General features: G+C 42.0%; 2 protein-coding genes across 2 annotated transcripts; both read left to right on the top strand.

Moving 5' to 3' along the window:
• Positions 1–1,380: 1,380 nt before the first annotated feature.
• LOC135549168 (LIM/homeobox protein Lhx1-like) lies at positions 1,381–6,610 on the top strand. Its single transcript, XM_064979210.1, has 5 exons — positions 1,381–1,666; positions 2,893–3,116; positions 3,610–3,884; positions 4,536–4,701; positions 5,164–6,610. Exons 1-5 carry the CDS (start codon positions 1,497–1,499, stop codon positions 5,535–5,537), a joined length of 1,209 nt encoding a protein of 402 aa, XP_064835282.1. The 5' UTR covers positions 1,381–1,496; the 3' UTR covers positions 5,538–6,610.
• A 2,782-nt stretch (positions 6,611–9,392) lies between these two features.
• aatf (apoptosis antagonizing transcription factor) lies at positions 9,393–26,787 on the top strand. The gene is made up of 12 exons (XM_064981347.1): positions 9,393–9,519; positions 10,368–10,541; positions 12,356–12,748; positions 13,240–13,377; positions 14,733–14,847; positions 15,030–15,246; positions 15,634–15,798; positions 16,926–17,009; positions 23,176–23,243; positions 23,350–23,430; positions 24,109–24,180; positions 26,443–26,787. The coding sequence occupies exons 1-12, from the start codon at positions 9,435–9,437 to the stop codon at positions 26,504–26,506; spliced, it is 1,656 nt and encodes a 551-aa protein (XP_064837419.1). The 5' UTR covers positions 9,393–9,434; the 3' UTR covers positions 26,507–26,787.
• The last annotated feature ends 201 nt before the right edge of the window (positions 26,788–26,988 follow it).

The raw sequence follows: 26,988 nt of genomic DNA, 5'->3' as shown, positions 1-26,988 counted from the left end.
AAGGCTACTCTACATGTTGAAGACATCGAAATACATTCATCAACGATCATGCTCATTTCAGGAGGTTGAAATTGGTTTATTCTGTGAAAAACATTCAGATAGTGTTTGAGCCATATAATGAAACATAAATGAAGACAATTCATTTAAAAAAAACTATTTGTGAGTTTTTGGTGTCATACAAACTCATTCTTAAGGTGGGGTTTAATAGCCCACTTTAGTAATGATAAAATGTAATTATCATCCAAGTCTGACAACACAAAGTAGTCTACCTCTCGTTTTGCCTTGTCCTTTTGCCACATTTGAGGTGGGTTGGTTTCCTTTCAAAGACAAGTGAGAAGTCTGTCACATATTTCGGGTGTTTATTCGTATGTTTCTAATTGAACAATCTAAATATCTCTGTGTCAGATATACATATCCGTTCTATTAATCGATCTGTGAACTTTAGTGCGTCCGCGTTATTCACGTTCTTTCCTCTCTAAAGGCGTGAAAACAAACTATATAGGCCTATCCATAATGATAGACTTCTAAGTGATATTTACAAATAATTTTAGGCGAAAACGAACTTCGTTTCCTCTGCCAAAATGACTTTAAACTACAAGAAAAGCGGTTGTTTTCATGAAATACTACTGTACCTTATTAAATGTATCTTATCCAGAGACACTAGCTGCGGTTCGACCTGGAATAGGCTATATGCTTGCTTTATCGAGGGAAAATTGCTTTTCTAAAATAATACGACCGTAATACGACCGTTTCAAAGATATGGGGCAATAGTCCTCTGTTCCCTATTAGTGGGTCCGTACGGCAGAGTTTAGAGGGCACAGTAATTGCCACTCCAATAGCAAGCTGCTGATAGGTGTTGTTTCAACATGACGTCAGGAGGTTCGGATAAAGGCTAGTTCTTGCGCTTTCAGAGGCACGCATATTACTGAAGCTTGGACTAAAGAGTGCATTATACTCGAAGAATCGAAGGAATATTACAGAATTTACAAGAAATTTAATAGATTTTATCATATTTGTTGTAGCTTTCTGCTTTGGCAGTAATCATTGGCTGTGTGGCAGTTATGTATTCGTGCGTAATTGTAGTGGCATGATGCCTGTTCAGATTCACTGAATCATATTAGCCTACGATCGCTCCTCTCGGCTCATCTTGATGGACAAGGGGCGGCCTTGCTGCTCTCAAGTTTGCATTCTTGCTTGTGAAATGTATTCACTTTGTTAAATTATTTGTTCGTTTTTGTTTTTATTGATACTATTTTGTATAGCCTGTGGTTGTCCTGTGCATGCGAGAGGAATGCAATCATATTTGAGCTCACAGGATATGATGATGCTAACTCATTGTTAAGAGATTCGTCTGGATGAGCTGCATACTCTGGATTGTCGAAGGAGTGGATTAGAGCAGGTCATTTTCCAAACAAAGCAACCAAGGAGACACATCGCTTTGATTTGGGACAAACAGGGAAGACGTTCAACCTGGGAATTGCTGGAATTATCCAAACATGGTTCACTGTGCCGGCTGCGAAAGACCTATTCTGGACAGGTTTCTACTCAATGTTCTGGACAGACCATGGCACATTAAGTGCGTGCAGTGCTGTGACTGTAAATGCAATTTGACAGAAAAATGTTTTTCACGGGAAGGGAGACTGTACTGCAAAAACGACTTTTTTAGGTAAGCACACCTGGGCGCATGGCTTTCAATATTGTGAGGAATAACTTTTGCCTCTAATGGGTACCAATTAAGCAGAACTATGCAAATGAACAACAGATGATGTAAAACTAAAGTTTTAAATTACTAAATTCTATTGCAAGATTATGTTTTTGCTACATGGTTACATGCTTAGAGTCAATTTAGAGATAGTTTAATCTATCCTCATGAGCGACATAAATGTAACCAACCAGAGACAGGATGCCCAGATTATGTGTGGTGATCCACCAAAAGCTGATACATTATAAGCATATATCACCATGTTCTGTGACGGATTCAAGGAAATCGTCCTTTGTTTACAAGGAAAGGCTGACAGACAAGCGGGGATGAGAATTATGCCAGGATTCTTGACGGAAGTGTATCCCGCCTTAGTTCAATCAGTCGGCGCACACCCGTTTGTTTGTTGAGACTCTCGTGAAAATGTGATAAGTGGATTTGAATAATAAATCAGCTTGAAAAAACACACACTGCAATCACAGACCTCCAGTCCACACGCGTTTGTTAACTATTTGAATACACATATATTTACATAAATAGGCCACATTGCAAAATTGAACAATTAAGTGTGGCTTTGTTATTTTCAAGCATTAAATAGGATGTATTTCAATAATGGACAGGTTTTTTTTATGAATGTTTGAATTATCTCCATTCAATAGCCTAATAATAAACGGTGTGGCCTTTCTTGAATAATAGTTTTTGGTAATCATAGTTATACAACACGTAGGTCTAAATATAAGATATATATATATTTATTTATAACAATTTATTTAGCCTAAAAAAACTAAATTAGGATATTATATTTACGGTGGTTGAATAGCTGGTTATCTGTGTGAAATAGGCCCACGTACAATGAATATAGCGGCTGGCTTTCGTTACCTTGCAGGCAGGCCCAACATCAGTGTTGCCTGTCATTTCCAGATCAACGTTTAAAATAAAGCATAAGAAATTGATATGTCATTATAATCACTTGGAATCTCATCAAGAAGATTTGTAGCGTAAAAATACTGAAAATACAGGTATTTTGCGTCATGAAAAACGCACGTCATTTGTGTAAAAATCTATAATTTAGCCAATAACGATGCCATGTAGTTGGTAATCTGATGTGAATATTTTCTGTAGCTCTTTGCTGCTACTCTGCCCTGCAATGTTAAGTCGCTGATGGTATTTATTTTTTGCTTTCTTTCTTTTAGGAGATTCGGCACAAAGTGTGGAGGTTGCGCCCAGGGGATCTCGCCCAACGATTTGGTTCGAAGGGCAAAGAGCAAAGTGTTTCACCTGAACTGTTTCACGTGTATGATGTGTAACAAACAGCTATCCACCGGAGAGGAAATGTACATTCTAGATGAATTTAAATTTGTTTGTAAAGAGGATTATCTAAGCAACAGCAACGGAAAGGACACAACCCTCCTCTCAGGTATGGAACATAACATGACACATCACAATTAGGAACCTCAAACCCGTGTTAATATTTCTATATATTTCTGAAGCCTCTTGTAAATCATTATTTTCTCATTTTTCCTATTGCTTTATATTCCATTTATTTTTAAAAATGTAGTTCGAAAATAATTATGATAACAGCATCCTGATAGGCGTAAAAACAGTACAAATCTAAACAATGTTGTTGATGACAATGAAAAATATAAAACCTAAAATATTATTAGGTCTATAGTGATGATAATGTATTGTTTTCTTTATTAATGTTATCATCACCATCAATAATAATAGGACTAAAAGTAGTTGGCTAATATGCCTATTGCCTAATGCTAACAATAACAATATTAATAATAATAATAATCCTAATAATGATACTGTATTCTTGACGCTTATTTTTGTCTATTTTTTAAAGAGTATAAAGACATAGGAATACATTTCAAATCATTTCATTTCGTCTTTTTTTCATCTCACAGTCACAACTTGCAGTGACCCAAGTCTATCTCCAGATTCCCAAGACCCACAGGATGATAGTAAAGATTCGGAAATCGGACATTTATCCGATAAAGAGGTGGGCAGCAATGAAAACGACGAGCAGAACGTTGGGGGGAAACGACGTGGGCCGCGAACCACCATCAAAGCCAAGCAACTGGAGGTCCTCAAAGCTGCTTTTGCGGCCACGCCAAAACCCACCCGGCACATCCGAGAACAGCTGGCGCAGGAGACAGGGCTCAACATGAGAGTAATCCAGGTAAGAGTCTATTTCCCTTTAGTTTATAACACATGTCAAATCAGATAGATGTCTATTTTCAGTATTCGTATTCGTCTATGAGAAAGTATTTTTTTAACAATGGCACCTTCGTCAATAATGGCAGAAGGCAAGATATGCAGACTGGTCACCACGAAAGTGGTGAAGATGCACACATTCCCCTGTCTTAATGCTTTATGACATCTATCTATGTGCATATCAATGCAAATTACTTTGTTTTCTGATTTTGAAATTAGCCTATTCATTAGGTATCATCATGTTGCAATTGTTAGGCTAGTATATGTTGTGGTAAATGTGACTGAAAACCCTATAGGCCATTGGTTGACAACACATCTGTGAATCTATCCTATCAATTCACCTGTAGCCTGTAATTTGAGTTAAATCCCTGGTATTCACGAAACAGACGATAGATAAACTTAGGGTTAAAGGTCATTAAACAGTGACAGGTGAGCCAAGGACCCACATAGGTATACTAGATCTATATAGGCTAATCACGTCATGATTATTAAAATGGCATCTCACAACATGTCATCAGACCAGCTGCATACATTTTTGATGCAAAATAAATAAATATTTGCCTGGCGTATAAACTTTATTTTAATAATTTATTTTCGTGTTATTTGTGGTGTGCAGGTATGGTTCCAAAACCGGCGGTCTAAAGAGCGGCGCATGAAGCAGTTAAGCGTGCTGGGTGCAAGAAGGCACGCGTTCTTCCGCGGTCCAAGGAGAATGAGAACTCTGGTCGACCGACTCGAACCCGGGGAGCTGATCCCCAACGGTCATTTTTCATACTATGGTGGTAAGGTCTTGTATATTGACCATGGTCCACCCAAATATCTTTAACTGTGCTTAAAGATGATCCGATTATAATTTTGACTATGAGAGCCATTCACAGGCATGTATGTTAATCCTTTACTTTATTTGAATTCCTAATATGATTCATTATTCAGAGGTGTTTTAATGCATTTTCTATCGATTTTTTTGGCCATAGGTTTAGGCATATTGTGTGAATTAGGCTACATCTAAAATTAACATACGTTTCTTTCGATTATAGGCAATAGTTGTCATTGTTTTAAGTTATACTGTCATTCTGAAAGTCACTATTATGTCAAATTATATACTACAGGAAATGTATTAGTTTCACTTTTTTGTAATTCAAATTACATTCTCGTGGCGTTGTACCAGTATAATACATTTTGATATAGTTTTATTTTCACCACACAAGCATTTCTCATAATTATTCGGGTGTATATTTTTGCAGATTATCAGAGTGAATACTATGGGCCTGGAGGAAATTTTGAGTACTACACCCAAGGCCCCCCATCGTCACAGGCCCAGACCCCAGGGGACCTAGGCTTCTCCTCTGGCCCTGCTGGCACCCCTTTAGGGGGCATGGACCATCACCTAGCTGGGCATCACCCATCCAGTGAGGTGCAGTGCTTCAATGACATCATATCTCACCATCCAGCGGACTCACCTAGCCCAGAGCCCAACGGACCTGGGTCAATGCACAGCATCTCCAGTGAGATGTGTGGCCCCAGCACACCCTTCACATCACTGTCCCTCAACGGCAGCGGATACAGCAACCAACTGTCACACCCCTCCTCAGAGATGAGCGAAGGCACTGTCTGGTAGCCCACAAGACATCATGAAGCCAAGGTTAACTGTTGACTTAGGAGGCAAATTAAGTCCTGAGCAAGTATCCTTGTTTAATTTATATTATTTATTATTCATTCGTTAATTAAATGTATATGCATTTAATTTATTGCCTGTCTCCAAGTTCCTGTACTGCTGTGTTGATGTTGCAGTTTTATTTAAAGATACACACAGTAACAGTCTAGACTCCAATGCAGTCATATAATGGTGAATACTGTATGAGCGTTCAGCAGATCTTTTGTTTTCATACGGTCTCCATATCAGATCAAAATTATTTTTGACCAAAAGCTTTTACGATGGCTTTGGTAATTGTGCTTATTTCTCCATACATTTTTTGGTTTCTCTGTATATTTCTGTGTTTTGCCAAATCCTAGACAGTTTGCCTTCAAAAGGAAAACTTAAAAAAAAAGTTGTATAACCCTTTATTTAATAGAAAATAACTTGTATTTTAAGATGAAGTCAACCTTCAAAACAAATCGATGGACAATGGTTTGAGGTGGACATAGAACAGTCAACTGTTTACGTATATATTTACAGTACTTCAGGGGTTTGAATATCAGCATTGTTTGAAACCTCTCGATTCAGATGGAGAACATCTTTCAAGCAACAAACCAAACTTTTGTATTTATTCTATTTATATTATGGTCGTGGTTCCTCACTGTGCTAGTTTGTATTATTGTGTTTACTTTGAAGAAATGTAAAAACACAAATAGACAGTTGCCAAATAAGGATAAAAGCACAATATTGTAAGTGCTTTGTATCGTCAATTGCTGAACATACTACAAGAAATGTAGTAGCATTTTTTAACCGAATGAGTTACATTGTAGAACTTTCTTTCATGAGGATGTCTAACGTTGAAAGACTTCATGCAGATCACTGAATTGAACAACCATTGTGCAAAATGCTTTATTTTGTGTCATGAAAGTCCCAATGATTAAACATTGATGGTCAAATATGCCACCAGCAGCTGCTATATTCTTGAAATATCAACTCTCGTATCATGTATTTTATTGTTCTGATAAACCTAAGCTTATGTGATCTACAGTGCATATAAGACCATTCACTGTATAATAAAACATGTTGAAAAAACTGTGAGATTTGTATTTGATTTATTTATCCTTTATTCAACCAGAGAAGTCCCATTAACATCTACATGTCTTTTTCAAGTGAGGCCTGGCCAAGTAAGCAGCATATAGTTACACATGAGACACAACATAAACCATTACAAAGAATGTACGCTAAAACAGTGCAAAGTGCATAAGATAACTTAAAAGTGCATGTTTAAAAATGTGCAATCTGTGGTCAGCAGTCCCCCTTTCATCAATCAGAATAAAGTGATCTAGTTGTAAGTGTTTTTTGCTAAGGGTTTCAGGGTGATGGGGCAGCAAAGCTAAAGGCACTCTTACCAAACTCAGTTCTTCTGTTGGAAACATTATATAAAATACAGTTCTTTGATCTCAGACGGTAATGTCAATGAATTGGTAAGGTGAGTAAAGGGCTTAAAGTCCTGTCATTTGATTTTTTTCAAATCATCACTGTATGTCTAATAAATCACTGTGTGGGTTTATTTCAAGAAAATAACTCCAAATGTATATTTAATGTAATTTATTTCCCTGAGCCTCCTTTGGCCATATACATGCTCAGTCTGAATGTGTGGGCATTGGGAAACAAATGTGAAGATATTTACAGTGCATTCGGAAAGTATTCAGACCCCTTGACTTTTCCCACATTTTGTTACGTTACAGTCTTATTCTAAAATGGATTTGAAAAAATCTGCATCAATCTACACACAATAAATACCCCATAATGACAAATCAAAAAAGGTTTTGAGAAATGTTTGCAAATATAGTGAAAATAAAAAAATGAAATGTCACATTTATGTAAGTATTCAGACCCTTTACTCAGTACTTTGTTGAAGCACCTTTGGCATGATTACAGCCTTGAATCGTCTTGGGTATGACGCTACAAGCTTGGCACACCTGTATTTGGGGAGTTTCTTCCATTCTTCTCTACAGATCCTCACAAGCCCTGTCAGGTTGGATCGGGAGTGTCGCTGCAAAGCTATTTTCCGGTCTCTCCAGAGATGTTTGATCGGGTTCAAGTCTGGGCTCTGGCTGGGCCACTCAAGGACATTCAGAGACTTGTCTCAAAGCCACTCCTGCATTGTCTTGGCTGTGACCTTAGGGTTGTTGTCCCGTCTGAGGTCCTGAGCTCTCTGGAGCAGGTTTTCATCAAAGATCTCGCTGTACTTTGCTCCGTTCATCTTCCCTCGATCCTGACTTGTCTCCCAGTCCCTGCCACTGAAAAACATCCCCACAGCATGATGCTGCCACCACCATGCTTCACCGTAGGGATGGTGCCAGGTTTCCTCCAGATGTGACAGTTGGCATTCAGGCCAAAGAGTTCAATCTTGGTTCTTATGGTCTGAGAGTCCTGTAGGTGCCTTTTGGCAAACTCCAAGCAGACTGTCGTTATGTCTTTTACTGAGGAGTGTCTTCTATCTGCCCACTCTATCATAAAGGCCTGATTGGTGGAGTGCTGCAGAGGTAGTTGTCCTTCTGGAAGATTCTCCCATCTCCACAGAGGAACTCTGGAGCTCTGTCAGAGTGACCACCGGGCTCGTGGTCAACCCCCTGACAAAGAACCTTCTCCCTGATTGCTCCGTTTGGCCGGGTGGCAAGCTCTAGCAAGTGTCTTGGTGGTTCCAAACTTCTTTCATTTAAGAATGATGGAGGCCACTGTGTTCCTGGGAACCTTCAATGCTGCAGAACGTTTTTGGTATCCTTCCCCAGATCTGTTTACTCGACACAATCCTGTCTCAGAGCTCTACAGACAATTCATTCGACCTCATGGCTTGGTTTTGCTCTGACATGCACTGTCAACTATGGGACCTTATGATAACACCGTGACCTCATGATGTGGGCCAAAAGTTCCATCCCATCTGAACAGCTCTTACACAAAAAGGGCACTATCTTAATTTTCTCAATTTCAGTGGGTAATTTCCCCCTTATGGTGTGGAAATATCATTAAAAAAAACAGGAAATCACGTTATTGACTGCACTGCCCCTTTAAGGATGGGTATCTTGCTAACTGATATAAGATATAGTGATGTGTAAGAGGTATTGACCTTATTCGAGAGCATCAAAACTGTAATGTATCATGGGTAAATTGTGATTGACTGACTGATCTACAACTAATAATGAGTAGTTATTTATGATGCAAGGTTCTTTGTAGATAAGTCAGTCGGCAGCTGCCTGCACTGTTGGCTGCAATTTCGAACAAGCCCAATTGTTGGTTACACATGGTAAAGTGTGTCTAGTGTGTGCAGGTAAGAAAGGGGGGAAAGGGTGATATCTAGCCAGTTGTACAACTGAATGCCTTCAACTGAAATGTGTTTTCTGCATTTAACCCAACCGCTCTGAATCAGAGAGGTGCGTGGGGCTGCCTTAATCGACATCCACGTCTTCAACGTCCGGGATTCATGTACAGAATATCACCATAGTCCAATAAAGTAAAAAATGTGGTTGCAACAATGTATTTTCTTTCTTGAAATAAAAAACAATATTTTTTCCTAAAAAACTGTAATTATAGAAGTAGGCCTACAACATATAGAAAGTCGATTATGTATTTACCATTTAGTATATGTTATACTTTACCTACAGGGTTTACAGTGTTTAACTACAATTAAGTCGGATATTAGTCATCCACACTGCATTATCTTAATTATTTCAGTAATCCATATTGCGTAGGCTAAAAAACAACCTATGCTTGATTGAAGTTGCGCTGTAGCAGTTCTATTATTCTATTTCTATCCACGAGTCGCGTCTTGATGACGTGGTCGTAACGTGTGTGAGTTGTGAGTGAGTACATTGAACGATGGCTGGCCACATATCACAACAGCTGGAAGATTTATTAAATCCTTTGCCCAAGTTCACAGATCCAGAGGACGATCATGATGAAGGTATATTGCACTGTTTGTCATGTTTAACAGGTACATTTTGCTTTCGATTTGAAGACAATGGTTCCGTTTTTATGTATAAAGTCATTACACACACGCCAGGTAGGCGCGTGGCAACAGCATGCAAAGCTAGACAGTTAGCAAGCAAGCTAGCACACGGAAATCACCAATTTACCAAAAACCTCTCCATAGCCTGTGCTGATGACCACCGTGTAAACTGCTAACCGTCAACATATCCATGTGTTTGTTGAAGTTTCAAACTGAGCACAATGAATGTAGGACGGGAGCCACTGCACTGCGCCATTCTAATAGCTGATCCTGCTAGCAACTACTTAGTTATATTGACTTTTTCACGACACGTTGGTGGTTACTAGCTAGCTAATATTCTTATCGCTCTCTCTAAACCTTATATTCTTTGCTAGCAATTATGCTTGAAGTTGTATCCTCACCATGACTGCGGTTCAATATGAACATGACATCATGGAAAGGTGTTTTAATCCTGTCATAGTTATTCGACTTGACTTGTCTTTCTTTTAAAGACGTCTGAGTTCGCTTATCTGTAACATTTTGGCTCTGATACGTTGCCAGCCACTTTGTCTATTGATCCTGGGGCGGCAGGGTAGCCTAGTGGTTAGAGCGTTGGACAAGTAACCGGAAGGTTGCAAGTTCAAACCCCCGTGCTGACAAGGTACAAATCTGTCGTTCTGTCCCTGAATAGGCAGTTAACCCACTGTTCCTAGGCCGTCATTGAAAATAAGAACATGTTCTTAACTGACTTGCCTAGTTAAATAAAAAATCAGATAAGACTGATTGTGACAAGTGCCCAATCTGACTGTTTTGATTCCTTCCAGAGACGAAAGCCAAGGTGGTGGAGGTGTTTGATGAGGGTGATGATGAGGATGAAGCTGTGGTTACCTTGAGTGGGCTCCGGAAGAAGGCGATCACTCTGCTGGAAGAGACTGACAAACGGTACCTGGGCAAGGCAACATCTCGTAAAAACCTGCTGAAGGAGATCGAAGGGTCTGGTGAGTTGGAACATGATTGTGTCATTTATAATGACGCTAAACGTATATGTAGGATAATCAATGCATATATGTAGGATAATCAATGCATATATGTAGGATTCTGACCATGGGTGAAAATAAATACGGAACCTTTCAAGAAAGTTGAGAGCTGTGGTTTGGGTACTTGAAATGCATCCCTTTTTCCTTCAATCCATGGAATTAGCCCGACTGTCGATCTGACAAAGTTGGCTTGGTAAAAGCAATAGGGTAGTAACATTCATTTGACTTAGTCAATCAGATACATGATTACCTTTTAGGATGGGGGAAGGTTGGGTGTATTTATTTATTGGCACTGCGTTTGAAAATTGTCGTTTGTAGAATTCTGCCCTCTTGTGGTTCTGTAAGGGGCACTTTTACAATATGTAACTGACTACCATTCGGTTCAAAATTAACGATACTGAAGAAAAATATAAACTCAACATGCAGCAATTAACGATTTTACCGAGTTACAGTTCATATAAGGAAATCAGTCGGTTGAAATAAATTAAATTGGCCCTAAACTATGGATTTCACATGACTGGGCAGGGGTGCAGCCATGGGTGGGTCTGGGAGGACATAGGCCCACCCATTTGGGAGCCACGCCCACCCACTGGGGATCCAGTCCCAGCCAATCAGAATGAGTTTTTCCCCACAACATTGCTTTATTACAGACAGAGATACTCCTCAGTTCGGGTGGCTTGTCTCAGACGATCCCGCAGGTGAAGAAGCCGGATGTGGAGGTCCTGGGCTGGCGCGCGGTTGTGAGGCTGGTTAGAAGTACAGCCAAATTCTCTAAAACAACACTGGTGGCAGCTTATGGTAGAGAAATTAACATTAAATTCTTTGGCAACAGCTCTGGTGGACATTCCTGCAGTCAGCATGACAATTGTATGCTCCCTCAACTTGAAACATCTGTGGTATTGTGTTGTGTGAAAAAAACTGCACACGTTAGTGGCCTTTTATTGTCCCCTGCACAATGTGCACCTGTGCAATGATCATGCTGTTTAATCAGCTTCTTAATATGCCACACCTGTCAGGTGGATGGATTATCTTGGCAAAGGAGAAATCCTCACTAACAGGGATGTAAACAAATTTGTGCACAACATTTGAGAGAGATATGCTTTTTGTGTGCGTATTAAACATTTTCGGGGATCTTTTATGTCAGCTCATGAAACATGGGACCAACTTCCGTTTTATATTTTTGTTCAGTATAGAAATAAATGTGCTTCATGCCACACTGGACTCTATAATGTTGTAATGTCTCCTAGATTAGTACCACAGGGCAAATTGCTGGCGAACAGGAGACCATAGCTTTAATGGATTGATGTTGGTTCCTTATTTACAATTGAATCAAGTCCAGTTCTATTCTCTGCTCAGCTGTGCATGGTCATATCATGTGTAGACGATTTATTACCGTATAATAGCTTAGGCCTAAATCTACTAGTGGTCTGTTTTTTTTTGGTTATTCATTGGAGGAATAGCTTTGTTTTTAATCAAGCTAATCCCTGTTTATCCAAACAAAATGCCTTGATTAAGGCAGAGATTTGCAAGTCAAACATGGGGCCATGCAGCAATCAATTTAAACCTCGAAGACAACTGATTACAGCATTTAAGATGTTGTGTACACTGCATCCGTACTGTTATTCAGGTGCTGAGTGGAAGGCCATCTACAACCTTATCTGCCTGCATTAGTTATAATTGCTACATTTTTATGAACATCCATTTTCTTTCTTAATTTACATCAAATCTAAAATTGAGTCCTGGTGTTGTCATTCAAATTTAATGTGGCTTTTTAGGAGAGGATGATGATGAGGATGATGATGAAAACGAGGAGGAGGAGGAGGAAGAAGATGATGATGCTGATCTGGAGGATGGAGAGGCTGGAGATGATGATGATGATGATGAAGAGATTGAGAGTGACATCGCTAAAATGAAAAGCTTGGTGTCTAAGCTGAAGGAGACTGACATCACACTTTCCTCAGTGACAGACTTCCATAAGCTAACAGAGGGAATGGATGATCTTGGAGCGAGCGAAGATGATGATGATGAAGAAAGTGATGATGAGGATGGAGAGAGTGAAGAGGAGGAGATTGAGAATGAAGCTGACGATGTGGAAGCTATGATGACTTTCTCTAAAGAGAAAGTGGATGAAGAGGTGGAGAAAGGGAAAGCTGTGAAAGATCAACTTGGTATGTATTTGTGATATAGGCCAATGGGGGCTCCTCGGAGAAGGAAGGGGGGTACCATCCTCAGTGAATTTAATAAAAAATATAAATAGTAAAACATTAGTTATCATTTTTACATACCTATACTAAATATATTCACATGTCACCAAATAATTGATTAAAACACACTGTGTTGCAATGAAGGTGTACAGTAGCCTCAGCAGCACTCTGTAGGGAGTACCATGGTGTAGCCGGAGGACAGCTAGCTTCAGTCCTCCTCTGGGTACATTGACGTCAATACAAAACCTAGGAGGCTCATGGTTCTCACCATGAGCTAGTTTTGCCTATTCATACACCTGGCTCAAACAGAGGGATGCTATGTTAGCTAGCTGGCTATGACTATCCCACACCACTGGAACTCTGACAAGTCAAGTTAAAATATACCTTTAAGCACATTTTATCACCTCCCTTTCTCAGTAGACAACCATGTCATTTATTTTATTAAATCTCCACAGCTCTTTGGGACCAGCTACTTGAGGGGCGAATTAAAATGCAGAAAGTTCTTCTGACAGCCAATAAGCTGCCACAGCCACATACCTTCCCAGAGTTCAAGAAGAGGGGCGGAGCAGAGTTTGCTGGAGCGTTGAAGAATAGTGAGTGCGTTTGTTTCTGCTTCCATTTTAAACAATTTTTTTTTAATCTTTTTTTTTTTTTTTTTACAGCTATCAACAATATGAAATTAATTTAACTTTATTGTTCTCCAGGGGAAAATTGAATAAAAATAAAATGGCAAAGGACAATAACATGCATTACAAACAAAGTTTACAACCCTGTAAATGATGTGGTGGTAATACTGAATGTCTTGTCTAGATATGTTATCTCCCAGACACAATGTAGAACATTTGTATCGCTTGCCTGCATATGCAATGATCATGAGTGCGTAAAATAAGTTACTTTAAATGCAATGGCATTTGAAACATGAATTTTTAATCCTAATGGACGAGCTTGGTGCTAGTGTTATGGTTGTAGTAATTAGTGGGTAGAAAATAATTTCAACTATTTGTAATAGTAATAGGCTAGGCTGTCGGTGAGAGAATTTCTACAAGGAGATTGTCATAACAAAATAACATTTCCACTCTTTTGTTGTAAGAAATATCCTAATCCTTCTGGTTTCCACAGTGGAATCATATGTGAAAGCTAGTTTTCCTTTCTCTCATTATTGTTTAAACCTGACCGATTTGGCCTGATTCTTCTAATACTATTTTTTTTGCTCAAGGCATGGTGGTAGTCCACCTCCCTCATGAAAATCACTCATAGAATTTTATAATCAATGCCTACAGTAATAGGATTCCTCTGGCCACGGGCAATTAATACAGTTTTTCTTTTTTCCCTCCTCCACGCGCTGATCTCAAAGCTACGAGACACTGGCTTCTCCTCATTTACATATTTATTGCATTGGACTCAAATCTGGCGAGTGATTGATGTGGATCCTGCCTCCTGAATTTTTAGCGCTCCATTATTATGAAAGGGAGGGAGGGGGCTCCGGCGTGCCAGTGTACTTTTGATTAAAGTTGAAGAGGACAGAGTCATAAGTGTTCCCTACCTCCTTTCTTTTCCTACGCCCTATGATTTGGAGGGCAAATTCTCTAAAATTTGTTTTAGTGGATGTTGACAAGATGTGGACTAACAAAAGCCGGGGCGGAACTGCTCCAAGGGATTTTAATCAGTCCTGCTTGGGAGCAATACTTTCTATAGATTTGTTGGACAAGTGAAGTTATGAGGCATATTTTCTATTGTTATGTGGCGTAACTTCAGTGTATTTATATACATTTTTGGGGCTAATGTTGAGGAGTTGACTCGTGCTTCCCAAATTCAGAAAGAGCAATTTAAACTTTACCTCAGACAACACTGTTCACAACATGTCTGTTTCACTCTACCCTCTTGGTTCCTATATCGCTCTGTTAGTTTATAAGGTCCTGTCAGCATGTTCTCTCTATGATGTTCTAAGGTCACAAAGCCCTGAAGGCTCTCCAGAGGTCTCTACTGGAGCTACAGGACCAGCTGCTCCATCAGAACCCAGACACCAGGCCCATCTCCCTGGGCAACACCTGGGGAGCACACAGGTCAGCATTGCCTCTCCTCCACGTCCATAGACAGAACATGAAGTGCTCTGTTACATGAAACACTGTCCTGATTAACGTGAATAGGATGCAATATTTCTCTGAAATGCCCTTGAATTCAGCCTCCTTATGGCTTTAGAATTGATGGTTGAGTATTATTTTGTTGTTCTGTATCTGTAATATAGTGAGGAGATTCACAGTGATGAGGAGGAGATTCACAGTGATGATGAAGAGGAAAGGAAGGAAGCAGTGGAACTGACAGGTCCTCCCAAACGGAAGCTAGAGATGGCAGAGTACCCAGACTTCATGGCCAAGCGCTTCTCTGACTTCCAGCCATACCGCGATGCCACGCTGCAAAAATGGCACGACAAGACCCAGCTGACCATGGGAAAGAGCAGCAAGGTCCCCCTCCGCCCCCCCACACACACTCATCTGCACCAACCAAGGACACACGTCCACATGCACCAGCTGCACAGAGCTTAGCTCTTATCACCTAACCAGTCTGCACTGCAGTGTGTGTTTTCCATCTGCATGCACTGTGCATAATAGCACCATCCGTCCCTAAGCACACTTCAGCACTCAAATTTCATAGCTCTCATAAACCAAGGGCTAACATGCCAATTAAAAACCAGACTTCATATTGTCATTTTTTTCCCCCTTCATTGTTCTGGTGTTTTCACTAGACATACTGCATTAGGAATAATCTAATGCTCTTCGTTTTTCTACATAGGGTAGTGATGTTGTAGCTGTGTTACGGTCTTGTTTCTGACTCTTCTTCTCTTCTCTCAGGGTTTTGGGGCATTTGATAGAAACATCCTGATCCAGGTGGAACAGGTGTTAATGGACAAGGACAGGCTGTTGAGACGCACCCAGACCAGACGCTCCGAGTACAGAGTCCTGGGCAAGCTAGAGGCCACTGCCCCTGTACCCGAGACCACCACTGCAGGGGGAGAGGTGAGACTGGAGGGGAGGAGGGAGGGTTATGTAGGATAGGTAACATTTGCCAGCAGCATACCACCCTGCATCCCACTGCTGTCTTGCTTCTGGAGCTAAGCAGGGTTGGTCCTGGTCAGTCCCTGGATGGGAGACCACATGCTGCTGGAAGTGGTGTTGCTGGGCCGGCAGGCGGCACTCTATCCTCTGGTGTAGAAAATATCCCAATGCCCCAGGGCAGTGTTTGGGGACATTGCCTTGTGTAGGGTGCCATCTTTCGGATGGGACGTTAAATGGGTGTCCTTACTCTCTGAGGTCATTAAAGATCCCATGGCACTTATCGTAAGAGTAGGGGTGTTAACCCTGGTGTCCTGGCTAAATTCCCAAGCTGTCCCTCCCTCATACCATCATGGTCACCGACTCATCCCCAGCTTACAATTGGCTCATTCATCCCCCCCCTCCTCTCCCCTGTAACTATTCCCCAGGTCATTGCGGTAAATGAGAGCGTGTTCTCAGTCAACTTACCTGGTAAAATATATATTTTTTAAAAACATGTTGCAAAGGCTGCCAGATAGTGTATGTAGCCAAGTGTCTGCTTGTATCTAGTATCCATACTAGCGAGAACACATCCCCCTTAGGTTAACTGTACAAGAAGCTCTATAGTTCACGTTGCTACTCTGGTTGGTGGAGGCTGTCACCATGATACCCCCCTCAGTCAGATTCCTTCCAGCTAATTGTATTAAGCTGTTACAGCATTAACTGAGTGGGATACATTTATCTCTGTATCTTAATTGAATCTAGCCAGCAACTGAACTATACTAACCTGAAATGTAGGCAGTGTCGCGGCCCAAAATGATTCAAAGCAAGGAGCATTTGCAGGTTGGTTAATACATTACGGGAGAGAGAGGGGTTGTTTCAGCAGTTTTAGATTAGGGCCCCGCGCGGCTCAGCCATCCCTCTCCTTCCTCCAGAGGTGCCACTTTATCTGGAGAGCAGCCTGTTTATCTGGGGTGTTACATCTGGAGTTTATGGCTTCACCTCCTGCACAACGCTACATGACAGAGCTTTCTCTCTCCCTGGCTCTCACCCTTCCTCTCTCTCTCTCTCATTCCTTTGCTCTCTCTTATCTCCCTCTGTTTGTCTCTTAGGGGACAGAGCAGGTGCTGAAAGCCAATACGCATTTGAAAGACCTGGACGAGGAGATCTTTGATGATGATGATTTCTATCACCAGGTAATTATCAGCCCTTCTGTATGAAACATTCTCCTCCACTCAAGGACTGAAGCTTTCCTAAAACATTTTCTTTTCTTATTAAAGTGGACAGAGACTATTGCGCAGGAGATAGGCAGCATCAGAATTCGACCTGCTGTGATCTTGTTAGTGCGCCTCTACACATGGTGTTGTGAGTCTGGCTTGCCACGATAGGGTGGCACTACGTTGTGCGGGGTGAAGCACAGGGACTGCCCTTGTTATTGTAGTTTGTCCTTCAGAGGACACCGTCCCATCCGCTCAGTCTCCCCAGTCAGAAGGCTCCGGAAGTGCAGCTCAGAGCTGTTCCCAGTGGGACTTAGCCTTCCATTCTCCAGTCATGCTCCAGTAATACCTGCATTCTAATGTGGCTAACCTCTCACGGCAGGCCGGAGCTGGACTGATGTTTGCATTTACCTAAACTTTTTTAGTCAGCAACTTTGTGCATGCCATAAATCACCATTGTGTGTGTGTGTGTGTGTGTGTGTCTCTGTCTGTCTCTGTCTGTCTGTGTGATGCTGACTCCTGTATAAGGAGTCTCCACACTGCTCAGTACAACTGAGGCGTAGTCATTAACCATATCTGTGAACAGAGCAATCACTCACACTGGATTAGAGTCATTATGTAGCGCCAATGGAGCTTTAACAGTTACATTCACTAAGGAACTGCAAGATATGCAGATTCCTAACCTACGTCCTGACCAAGGATGAGGAAAAAATATGTATTAAGAACTGGGTGGTTCGAGCCCTGAATGCTGCTTGGCTGACAGCCGTGGTAGATCAGACCGTAAACCACGGATATGACAAAACATTTATTTTTACTGGTCTAATTACGTTGGTAACCAGTTTATAATAGGAATAAGGCACCTCGGAGGTTTGTGGTATATGGCCAAAATACCACGGCTAAGGGCGGTATCCAGGAGCTCCGTGTTGCGCACAAGAACAGCCCTTAGCCGTGGTATATTGGCCATATACAACACCGCCTCGTACCTTATTGCTTAAATATATAGTACCAGTCAAAAGTTTGGACACCTATTCAGTCAAGTGTTTTTCTAAAAAAAAAAAGTTTTTTTCTACATTGTAGAATAATAGTGAAGACAACAAAACTGAAATAACACGTAAGGAATCATGTAGTAACCAAAAAAGTGTTAGATTCTTCAAATAGCCACCCTTTGCATTGATGACAGCTTTGGGCACTCTTGGCATGGAATGCTTTTCCAACCATCTTGAAGGAGTTCCCACATATGCTGAGCACTTGTTGGTTGCTTTTCCTTCACTCTGTGGTCCAACTCATCCCAAACTATCTCAATTGGGTTGAGGTCGGGTGATTGAGGAGGCCAGGTCATCTGATGCAGCACTCCATCACTCTCCTTATTGGGCAAATAGACCTTCCACAGCCCAGCGGTCTGTTGGGTCATTGTCCTGTTGAAAAACAAATCATAGTCCCACTAAGTGCAAACCAGATGGGATGGTGTATTGCTGCAGAATGTTGTGGTAGCCATGCTGGTTAAGTGTGCCATGAATTCTAAATAAATCAGTGTCACCAGCAAAGCACCCCCACACCATCACACTACATCCTCCATGCTTCACGGTGGGAACCACACATGCAGAGATCATCCTTCCACCTACTCTTCGCCTCACAAAGACACCGCCGGTTAGAACCAAAAATCTGAAATTTGGACTCATCAGACCAAAGGACAGATTTCTGCCGGTCTAATGTCCATTGCTCGTGTTTCTTGGCCCAAGCAAGTCTCCTCTTCTTATTGGTTTCCTTTAGTAGTGATTTCTTTGCAGAAATTCAACCATAAAGGCCTTATTCATGCAGTCTCCTCTGAACAGTTGATGTTGAGATGTGTCTGTTACTTGAACTCTGAAGCATTTATTTGGGCTGCAATTTTTGAGGCTGGTAACTCTAATGAACTTATCCTCCGCAGCAGCGGTAACTCTGGGTCTTCCTTTCCTGTGTCGGTCCTCATAAGAGCCAGTTTTATAGTGCTTGATGGTTTTTGCGACTGCACTTGAAAAAAAAATCCAGATTGACTGACCATGCATTAAAGTAATGATGGACTGTCATTTATCTTTGCTTATTATGGCAAGAACAGCTCAAATATGGACTTGGTCTTTTACCATATTGGGCTGTCTTGTGTATACCACCTTTATCTTGTCACAACACAACTGATTGGCTCAAACTTAAGACATGCATTCCAGGTGACTACCTCTTGAAGGCAGTTGGGAGAATGCCAAGAGTGTGCAAAGCTGTCAAGGCAAAGGGTGGCTATTTGAAAAATCTCAAATATAAAATACATTTTTGATTTGTTTTTTGTTTACTACATGATTCCATATGTGTTATTTCATAGTTTTGATGTCTTCACTATTATTCTACAATGTAGAAAATAGTAAAAAATATTAAAAACCTTTGAATGAGTAGGTGTTCTAAAACTTGACGTGTGTGTGTGTGTGTGTGTGTGTGTGTGTGTGTGTGTGTGTGTGTGTGTGTATATGTACACAGTTGAAGTCGGAAGTTTACATACACTTACGTTGGAGTAATTTAAAACGTTTTTCAACCACTCCACAAATTTCTTAACAAACTGTAGTTTGGCAAGTCGGTTAGGACGTCAACTTTGCATGAGACAAGTCATTTTCCCCAACATTTTTTACAGACAGATTATTTCACTTATAATTCACTGTATCACAATTTCAGTGGGTCAGAAGTTTACATACACTAAGTTGACTGTGCCTTTAAACAGCTTGGAAAATTCCAGAAAATTATGTTATGGCTTTAGAATCTTCTGATCGGCTAATTGACATAATTTAAGTCAATTGGAAGTGTACCTGTGGATGTATTTCAAGGCCTACCTTCAAACTCAGTGCCTCTTTGCTTGACATCATGGGAAAATCAAAAGAAATCAGCCAAGACCCCAGAAAAAAAAATCTGTTTCACCCTTGGGAGCAATTTCCAAACATCTGAAGGTACCACGTTCATCTGTACAAACAATAGTACGCAAGTTTTAAAACCATGGGACCACACAGCCGTCATACCGCTCAGGAAGGAGCCGCCTTCTGTCTCCTAGAGATGAACGTACTTTGATGCAAAAAGTGCAAATCAATCCCAGAACAACAGCAAAGGACCCTGTGAAGATGCTGGAGGAAACACGTACAAAATATCTATATCCACAGTGAAACGAGTCCTACAGTGGGGAGAACAAGTATTTGATACACTGTCGAGTTTGCAGGTTTTCCTACTTACAAAGCATGTAGAGGTCTGCAATTTTTATCATTCATAGGTACACTTCAACTGTGAGAGACAGAATCTAAAACAAAAATCCAGAAAATCACATTGTATGATTTTTAAGTAATTAATTTGCATTTTATTGCATGACATATGTATTTGATCACCTACCAACAAGTAAGAATTCCAGCTCTCACAGACCTGTTAGTTTTTCTTAAGAAGCCCTCCTGTTCTCCACTCATTACCTATATTAACTGCACCTGTTTGAACTCATTACCTGTATAAAAGACACCTGTCTACACACTCAGACTCCAACTTCTCCACAATGGCCAAGACCAGAGAGCTGTGTAAGGACATCAGGGATAAGATTGTAGACCTGCACAAGGCTGGGATGGCCAGGACAATAGGCAAGCAGCTTGGTGAGAAGGCAACAACTGTTGGTGCAATTATTAGAAAATGGAAGAAGTTCAAGATGATGGTCAATCACCCTCAGTCTGGGGCTTCATGCAAGATCTCACCTCGCGGGGCATCAATGATCACGAGGAAGGTGAGGGATCAGCCCAGAACTACACGGCAGGACCTGGTCAATGACCTGAAGAGAGCTGGGACCACAGTCTCAAAGAAAACCATTAGTAACACACTACGCCGTCATGGATTAAAATCCTGCAGCGCACACAAAGTCCCCCTGCTCAAGCCAGCGCATTTTCAGGCCCATCTGAAGTGTGCCAATGACCATCTGGATGATCCAGAGGAGGAATGGGAGGTCATGTGGTCTGATGAGACAAAAATATCTTTTTGGTCTAAACTCCACTCGCCGTGTTTGGAGGAAGAAGAAGGATGAGTACAACCCCAAGAACACCATCCCAACCGTGAAGCATGGAGGTGGAAACATTCTTTGGGGATGCTTTTCTGCAAAGGGGACAGGACGACTGCACCGTATTGAGGGGATGTATCGCGAGATCTTGGCCAACAACCTCCTTCCCTCAGTAAGAGCATTGAAGATGGGTCGTGGCTGGGTCTTCCAGCATGAGAACGACCTGAAACACATAGCCAGGGCAACTAAGGAGTGGCTCCGTAAGAAGCATCTCAAGGTCCTGTAGTGGCCTAGCCAGTCTCCAGACCTGAACCCAATAGAAAATCTTTGGAGGGAGCTGAAAGTCCATATTGCCCAGCGACAGCCCCGAAACCTGAAGGATCTGGAGAAGGTCTGTATGGAGGAGTGGGCCAAAATCCCTGCTGCAGTGTGTGCAAACCTGGTCAAGAACTACAGGAAACGTATAATCTCTGTAATTGCAAACAAAGGTTTCTGTACCAAATATTAAGTTCTGCTTTTCTGATGTATCAAATACTTGTGTCATGCAATAAAATGCAAATTAATTAATTAAAAATCATACAATGTGATTTTCTGGATTTCTGTTTTAGATTCTGTCTCTCACAGTTGTAGTGTACCTATGAATGATAAAAATGACAGACCTCTACATGCTTTGTAAGTGGGAAAACCTGCAAAATCGGCAGTGTATTAAATACTTGTTCTCACCACTGTATATCGACATAACCAGAAAGGCCGATCAGCAAGGAAGAAGCCACTGCTCCAAAAACGCCATAAAGCCAGACTATGGTTTGCAACTGCACATGGTGACAAATATTGTACTTTTTGGAGAAATATCCTCTGGTCTGATGAAACAAAAATAGAACTGTTTGGTGATAATGACCATTGTTATGTTTGGAGGAAAAAGGGGGAGGCTTGCAAGCCGAAGAACACCGTCCCAATGAGGAAGGACAAGTTGCTTCAATATATCCACAAAATCTCAAGACATCAGTTAAAGCTTGGTTGCAAATGGGTCTTCCAAATAGACAATGACCCCAACCATACTTCCAAAGTTGTGGCAAAATAGCTTAAAGACAACAAAGTCAAGGTATTAGAGTGGCCATCACAGAGCCCTGACCACAATCCCATAGAGAATTTGTGGGCAGAACTGAACAAGCGTGTGCGAGCAAGGAGGCCTACAAACCTGACTCAGTTACACCAGCTTTGTCAGGAGGAACGGGCCAAAATTCACCCAACTTATTGTGGGAAGCTTGTGGAAGGCTACCAGAAACGTGTCTGACCCACTGGGAATGTGATGAAAGAAATAAAGGCTGAAATACATCATTCTCTCTACTATTATTCTGACATTTCACATTCTTAAAATAGTGGGGATCCTAACTGACCTAAGACGGGGAATTTTTACTAGGTTTAAATGTCAGGAATTGTGAAAAACTGAGTTTAAATGTATTTGGCTCAGGTGTATGTAAATATATATTTTCATTGTGACTCGTGTGTACACTGAGTGTTCCCCTGTCTCAGGGCCTGGAGCTGGCCATACAGAAAAACCAAGCCCCATACTAGCAGAGGAGAGCCGAGGGCTTAATTGGGGACATTAATGAAGATTATCTCTCTCCTGATGGGGGTCAGGGAGAGGGCTGCATGGTGGCTGATTTTTAAACAAAATGGTCCAGTTAGTCATGACACGGCATTACTATCTCTGGGGGGGGGAACTCAAAGGAACATGGATGAGTAGTGGAACCACTGCCTGTACTGTGTGGATTGTGTGACTGTATGATGAATGAGCGCTGTTCTCTCCACCACAGCTCATTAAGATGTTGTACTGTGAGGTCCAGTGATGATGATGCTCTGGGGTTCTGGCATGTTGTTGCTCTGCTAACTGAGGCTGATGCTCAGCAGTGGTTCATTCTGGCAGGGTCTGGGCCCGGGTCCTGGGATTGGCTGCTGGGACAGAGAGAGGGGGGCTCTGTACTCTGGTGAATGAACAGGGTGGTAAAGATGTCTACACACACGAAACGAAATACTGTTTTGAAACGAGAAACCAAGTCTCCCCCTTTGTGCTCTTTCCCTCCTCTCCCCTTACTCTGTTCATCTCAGCTTCTGCGAGAGCTTATTGAACGTAAGACGAGTGCTGCAGACCCCAACGACCAGGTGGCTATGGGCAGGTGAGCGACGTGTGTGTGTGTGTACATGCATCTGTTTGTGTGGTGCTAGGATGTGGGGTTACCCCTCTAGACTTTTTCTGATCGGGGCCCTCACCTCTCCTTCCAGACAATGGCTGGCCATTCAGAAGCTCCGCAGTAAGATCAAGAAGAAAGTGGACACCAAGGCCAGCAAGGGACGCAAAGTCAGGTGAGTGGAGGGAACAGAGAAATGGTGAAGAAATAAAGGTTCACTAGAATATTTCCTTTTTTCCACATTCAAACTCTCTCAGAATAATTTAGTTTCATTGTTTCCCTGTACGTCTTGTTCCAATTTATGCCTGTTAGGATTATTAGGTCTGTTTTTATCATCCACTGCAGAACAAGCTCTTTATTTCTCTGTCCAGGGAGGCTCCAATGACAGAATTTATGAAAATACCTAATACATTTCACTTCCTCCGATGCTGGTTAAAATGCTATAGTTTATCTATAGTCCTTTCAGTTATTTCAATTATCTTTTTTATAGAAAATGTCCCCCTCTGTTAATGTAAATTACATTTCCATGTGGCCTGATTAAATATTTGAGGACTCAAATTGATCATTTGTATTTATACATATAAAACTATTTGCCGGTGGAAGAATTGCAATTATAGCGTTTGTTTTCTCCATTTATTCCAAGTGGAAAGGTCAGCCTTTTATTTGGGGCCTTTTGTACCCATGGTTTCTCTCTCTTGTTTATCTTCTACACACAGGCACACAGCACAAACAAATGGACTCACATTTATTAATGGACAAACCAGTTACATAATTGAATGTGTGTGTGTGTGTGTGTGTGTGCGCTCTATTTCTGATGGTGTTTGTGTATGTGTGCTTTCGTGTGTCTGTCTAGGTTCCACGTCCACAGTAAGCTGGTGAACTTCATGGCCCCCATCGACCACCTCTCCATGAATGATGGCGCACGGTGAGCACCTTGTTGTTGACGCGTCACAGGTGTAATGGCAGCGCACTTCACGCATGCCAATATTGACCTGTTCTTCAACCCATCACCCCCTCCTTTATCTTGGGGCTGTTCGTCACAGATCTGTGTTCTATTCTCCTGTCACAACCATACATCTGAAATGGCCTTCCCCTGGACAGCTACCCTCTCATAAATCCCTGTGCCCTGCTTTTCTTGCCTGCTCTCACACCCGCATTGTTCCCCCTGTACCTGTACCTTCTGCCGCCTTCTGTCTTTGGCCGGTGAGAGTTGGTGGGGTTTCTAAATGAGATGAACAGGGTCTTCAGTCGTAATGTGTAGGCTGCTGACTGTCCTATTGTACGCGAGTTTACAAAGGACTTAGAGTGAGTGTCGCAGTTTCCACATGCTAGTGGGCCCATATTGATTCTCAGCGCACACCTGAGACGGAGGGGACAGTAAATGGCTAGGCGCGTCCTCTGCCTCTCTCCCTCTTATCTGTCCTCTTCCAGTCTATACTGCAGGTGGAGTAGCGGAGGTGTTGTGTTCGCTGTGAGACGACAGGCATTCTAAACATGGTAATGACTGCACAATGGGCTGCCCCAGCCCTGCCCGTGTGCACCTCCCACCTCATTTCCATAGCAATCAATGGCCTACAGTAATAATGGTGATGTATGGCCGTTGCATCAGGCTGGCCGTTGACCTTTCCCAGAGAGCCACACTGGCTGACCTTTGGGAATGAATGCCCTGGCACAGCCCCCCCCCCATCCCCTCCTCCCTCGCTCCTTTACCATTGCGCTGGCTTTACGGATGCAGCCTGCCATGCTCCACTGGCTCCATGAATGTTAATGTGGGGTGTTTGTGTGTGTGTGTGTGTGTGTGTGTCATGCATACATGACATGCGCATTTAAGTCCTCTAGAAGGTATTGAGACTTTCATCATGGCACATTTCTGCATTGGCATGTGACATATAGGATATGCAATTTTTAGGCAGGCTGAACCTTCAACACACCCCTGTTGTCTCTTGTCTTCTGTCCATTGCGCACACAGAGATGGTCAGTCCTATATCAGCCTGGGTTTTCTGCCCTAGTTATCCCGGTGCTCCTCAGTATTCCCCAGCTGATGTTTACCGAGCTCAGGCAGAATGAGAATGTATGCATTACGTGGTGATGATCAGAGTGTATTGTATTCCTTGACCCTGGTGGCGCATTTCAAATGGGGATTGGGGATTAAGTCCCTCCTGTGGCTGGATACAGGCTGGCTGCCCCTTGAGAGCAACACAAGGCCCCTCTTTAACTCAACACATTACACAGGAACTGGTTATGCTGTAGTGGACCCAGTTTTGTAATAGATTTTAATCGGTATGGTTGTCCACTGCAGTAAACGGAGCAGTGCAGTGTGGGAGCTTTGGCTGTTGTCCTATCCCATTGAAGAGGACCCACAAGCAGTCTTAACATGACTGTCTGCACTCAGACTAGACCAGTGCAGGCTAACAGACTCCCTTGGTTCTTTTTAATCATCTCAACACAATTAACTGAGACATGTGACATCACATACCGCCATCTAGTGTCTGTTTCATAATGCACAGACACACAGGCTTCACCTGCTGTAAATTTGCATGTATACGCTGAACATGTTTTATGGATGTAGAAAATAATTGTATGTGCAGATAGTCGGACACAAACTAAACCAGCCCCGTCTCAAAATTAGGCCGTATTTATCTGCCTGTCTGAGTAGAGCCACTTCGACTGGAACATTTGACTGATTGAAATGACTGAGCTGGTTAGGGGAGATGAGTCTCCAGGAAGGCAGTCCAGTCCAGAGATGGAGAGCAGCTGGGGCCTCTGATTCCATCCCTGCCTTGCTGTGTGTTTCTGCTCTTTGTCAGCGGCAGGCCAGCCCCAGACAGAGTGACAGGCACTTGTGTTCACGCAGTAATCAGAAGGCCCTGGGCTCCATAAAGACCCCTCTTTGTCTCTCCTCTCATCTGGACTGTTGCATATTACCCCCCTAATTGGAATCCTGCAACTGGGTCACTGGCATTGTCTCTCAAGTGCCGTCAAGTCGTTGAGACGCATGAATGTGGAATTATTCCTTCTCCCAATGAATCGAAACCTCTCCTCCCTTTCTTTTCTCTCACCCACAGATTTCCTCTTTAGTCACATTCAACTGTTCAGTCTGTTGGTGACAGCCAGGTTTGATAATACTTTACCATGATTATTCTTGACAAAAGTCATGTTTAAACTTGGATTTTTCTTGTTGGTGTAGGACTGAGTTGTATCGCTCACTATTCGGGAAGAACTCGTTTGCTGAAAGTGCGGTGCGGGAGTGACATGCTGAGCGAGCAGGAGAGGTGGACAGCACAGAAAGAACCCAGGAGATACACACAATACACTTCTTCTGGTCCAGTCCTGCTCCTCTAAAAGCTTATGGACAGTATCAGTCTCAAGGTTAGTTCAGACTGGACCTGACTGGTTTGGACTCGGCTTCAAAGGCTTGAAGAGACTGCTTTCTCTACACATTTTGATACTGTCAGGAAAAACTACATTTTTGCCAAGTTGTTTCTATTGTCCCCTTTTAAATGTCTCTTTCTGTGAATAAATACCAAGGTGATTTCTGCCTGCTGACTTATTGGAGGGGAAATGAACAAATGCAGATTTTGTTGGTGATTAAATGTTTTATTGTAGTGTAGTTATTTTAACTTATGGGGGGAAACACTTGCAACCTAATAAGCAGCCATGCCAAACCTGCATAAAGCAATTCTTCTAACTTTCTCCAAACAATCCTGTTCTCTCTGCTCCAGTAGGAGTAGGA

The sequence above is a fragment of the Oncorhynchus masou genome, chromosome 12, assembly GCF_036934945.1.
Source record: "Oncorhynchus masou masou isolate Uvic2021 chromosome 12, UVic_Omas_1.1, whole genome shotgun sequence".
Lineage (NCBI taxonomy): Eukaryota > Metazoa > Chordata > Actinopteri > Salmoniformes > Salmonidae > Oncorhynchus > Oncorhynchus masou.
This window is presented reverse-complemented; position numbering and strand designations above follow the sequence as displayed.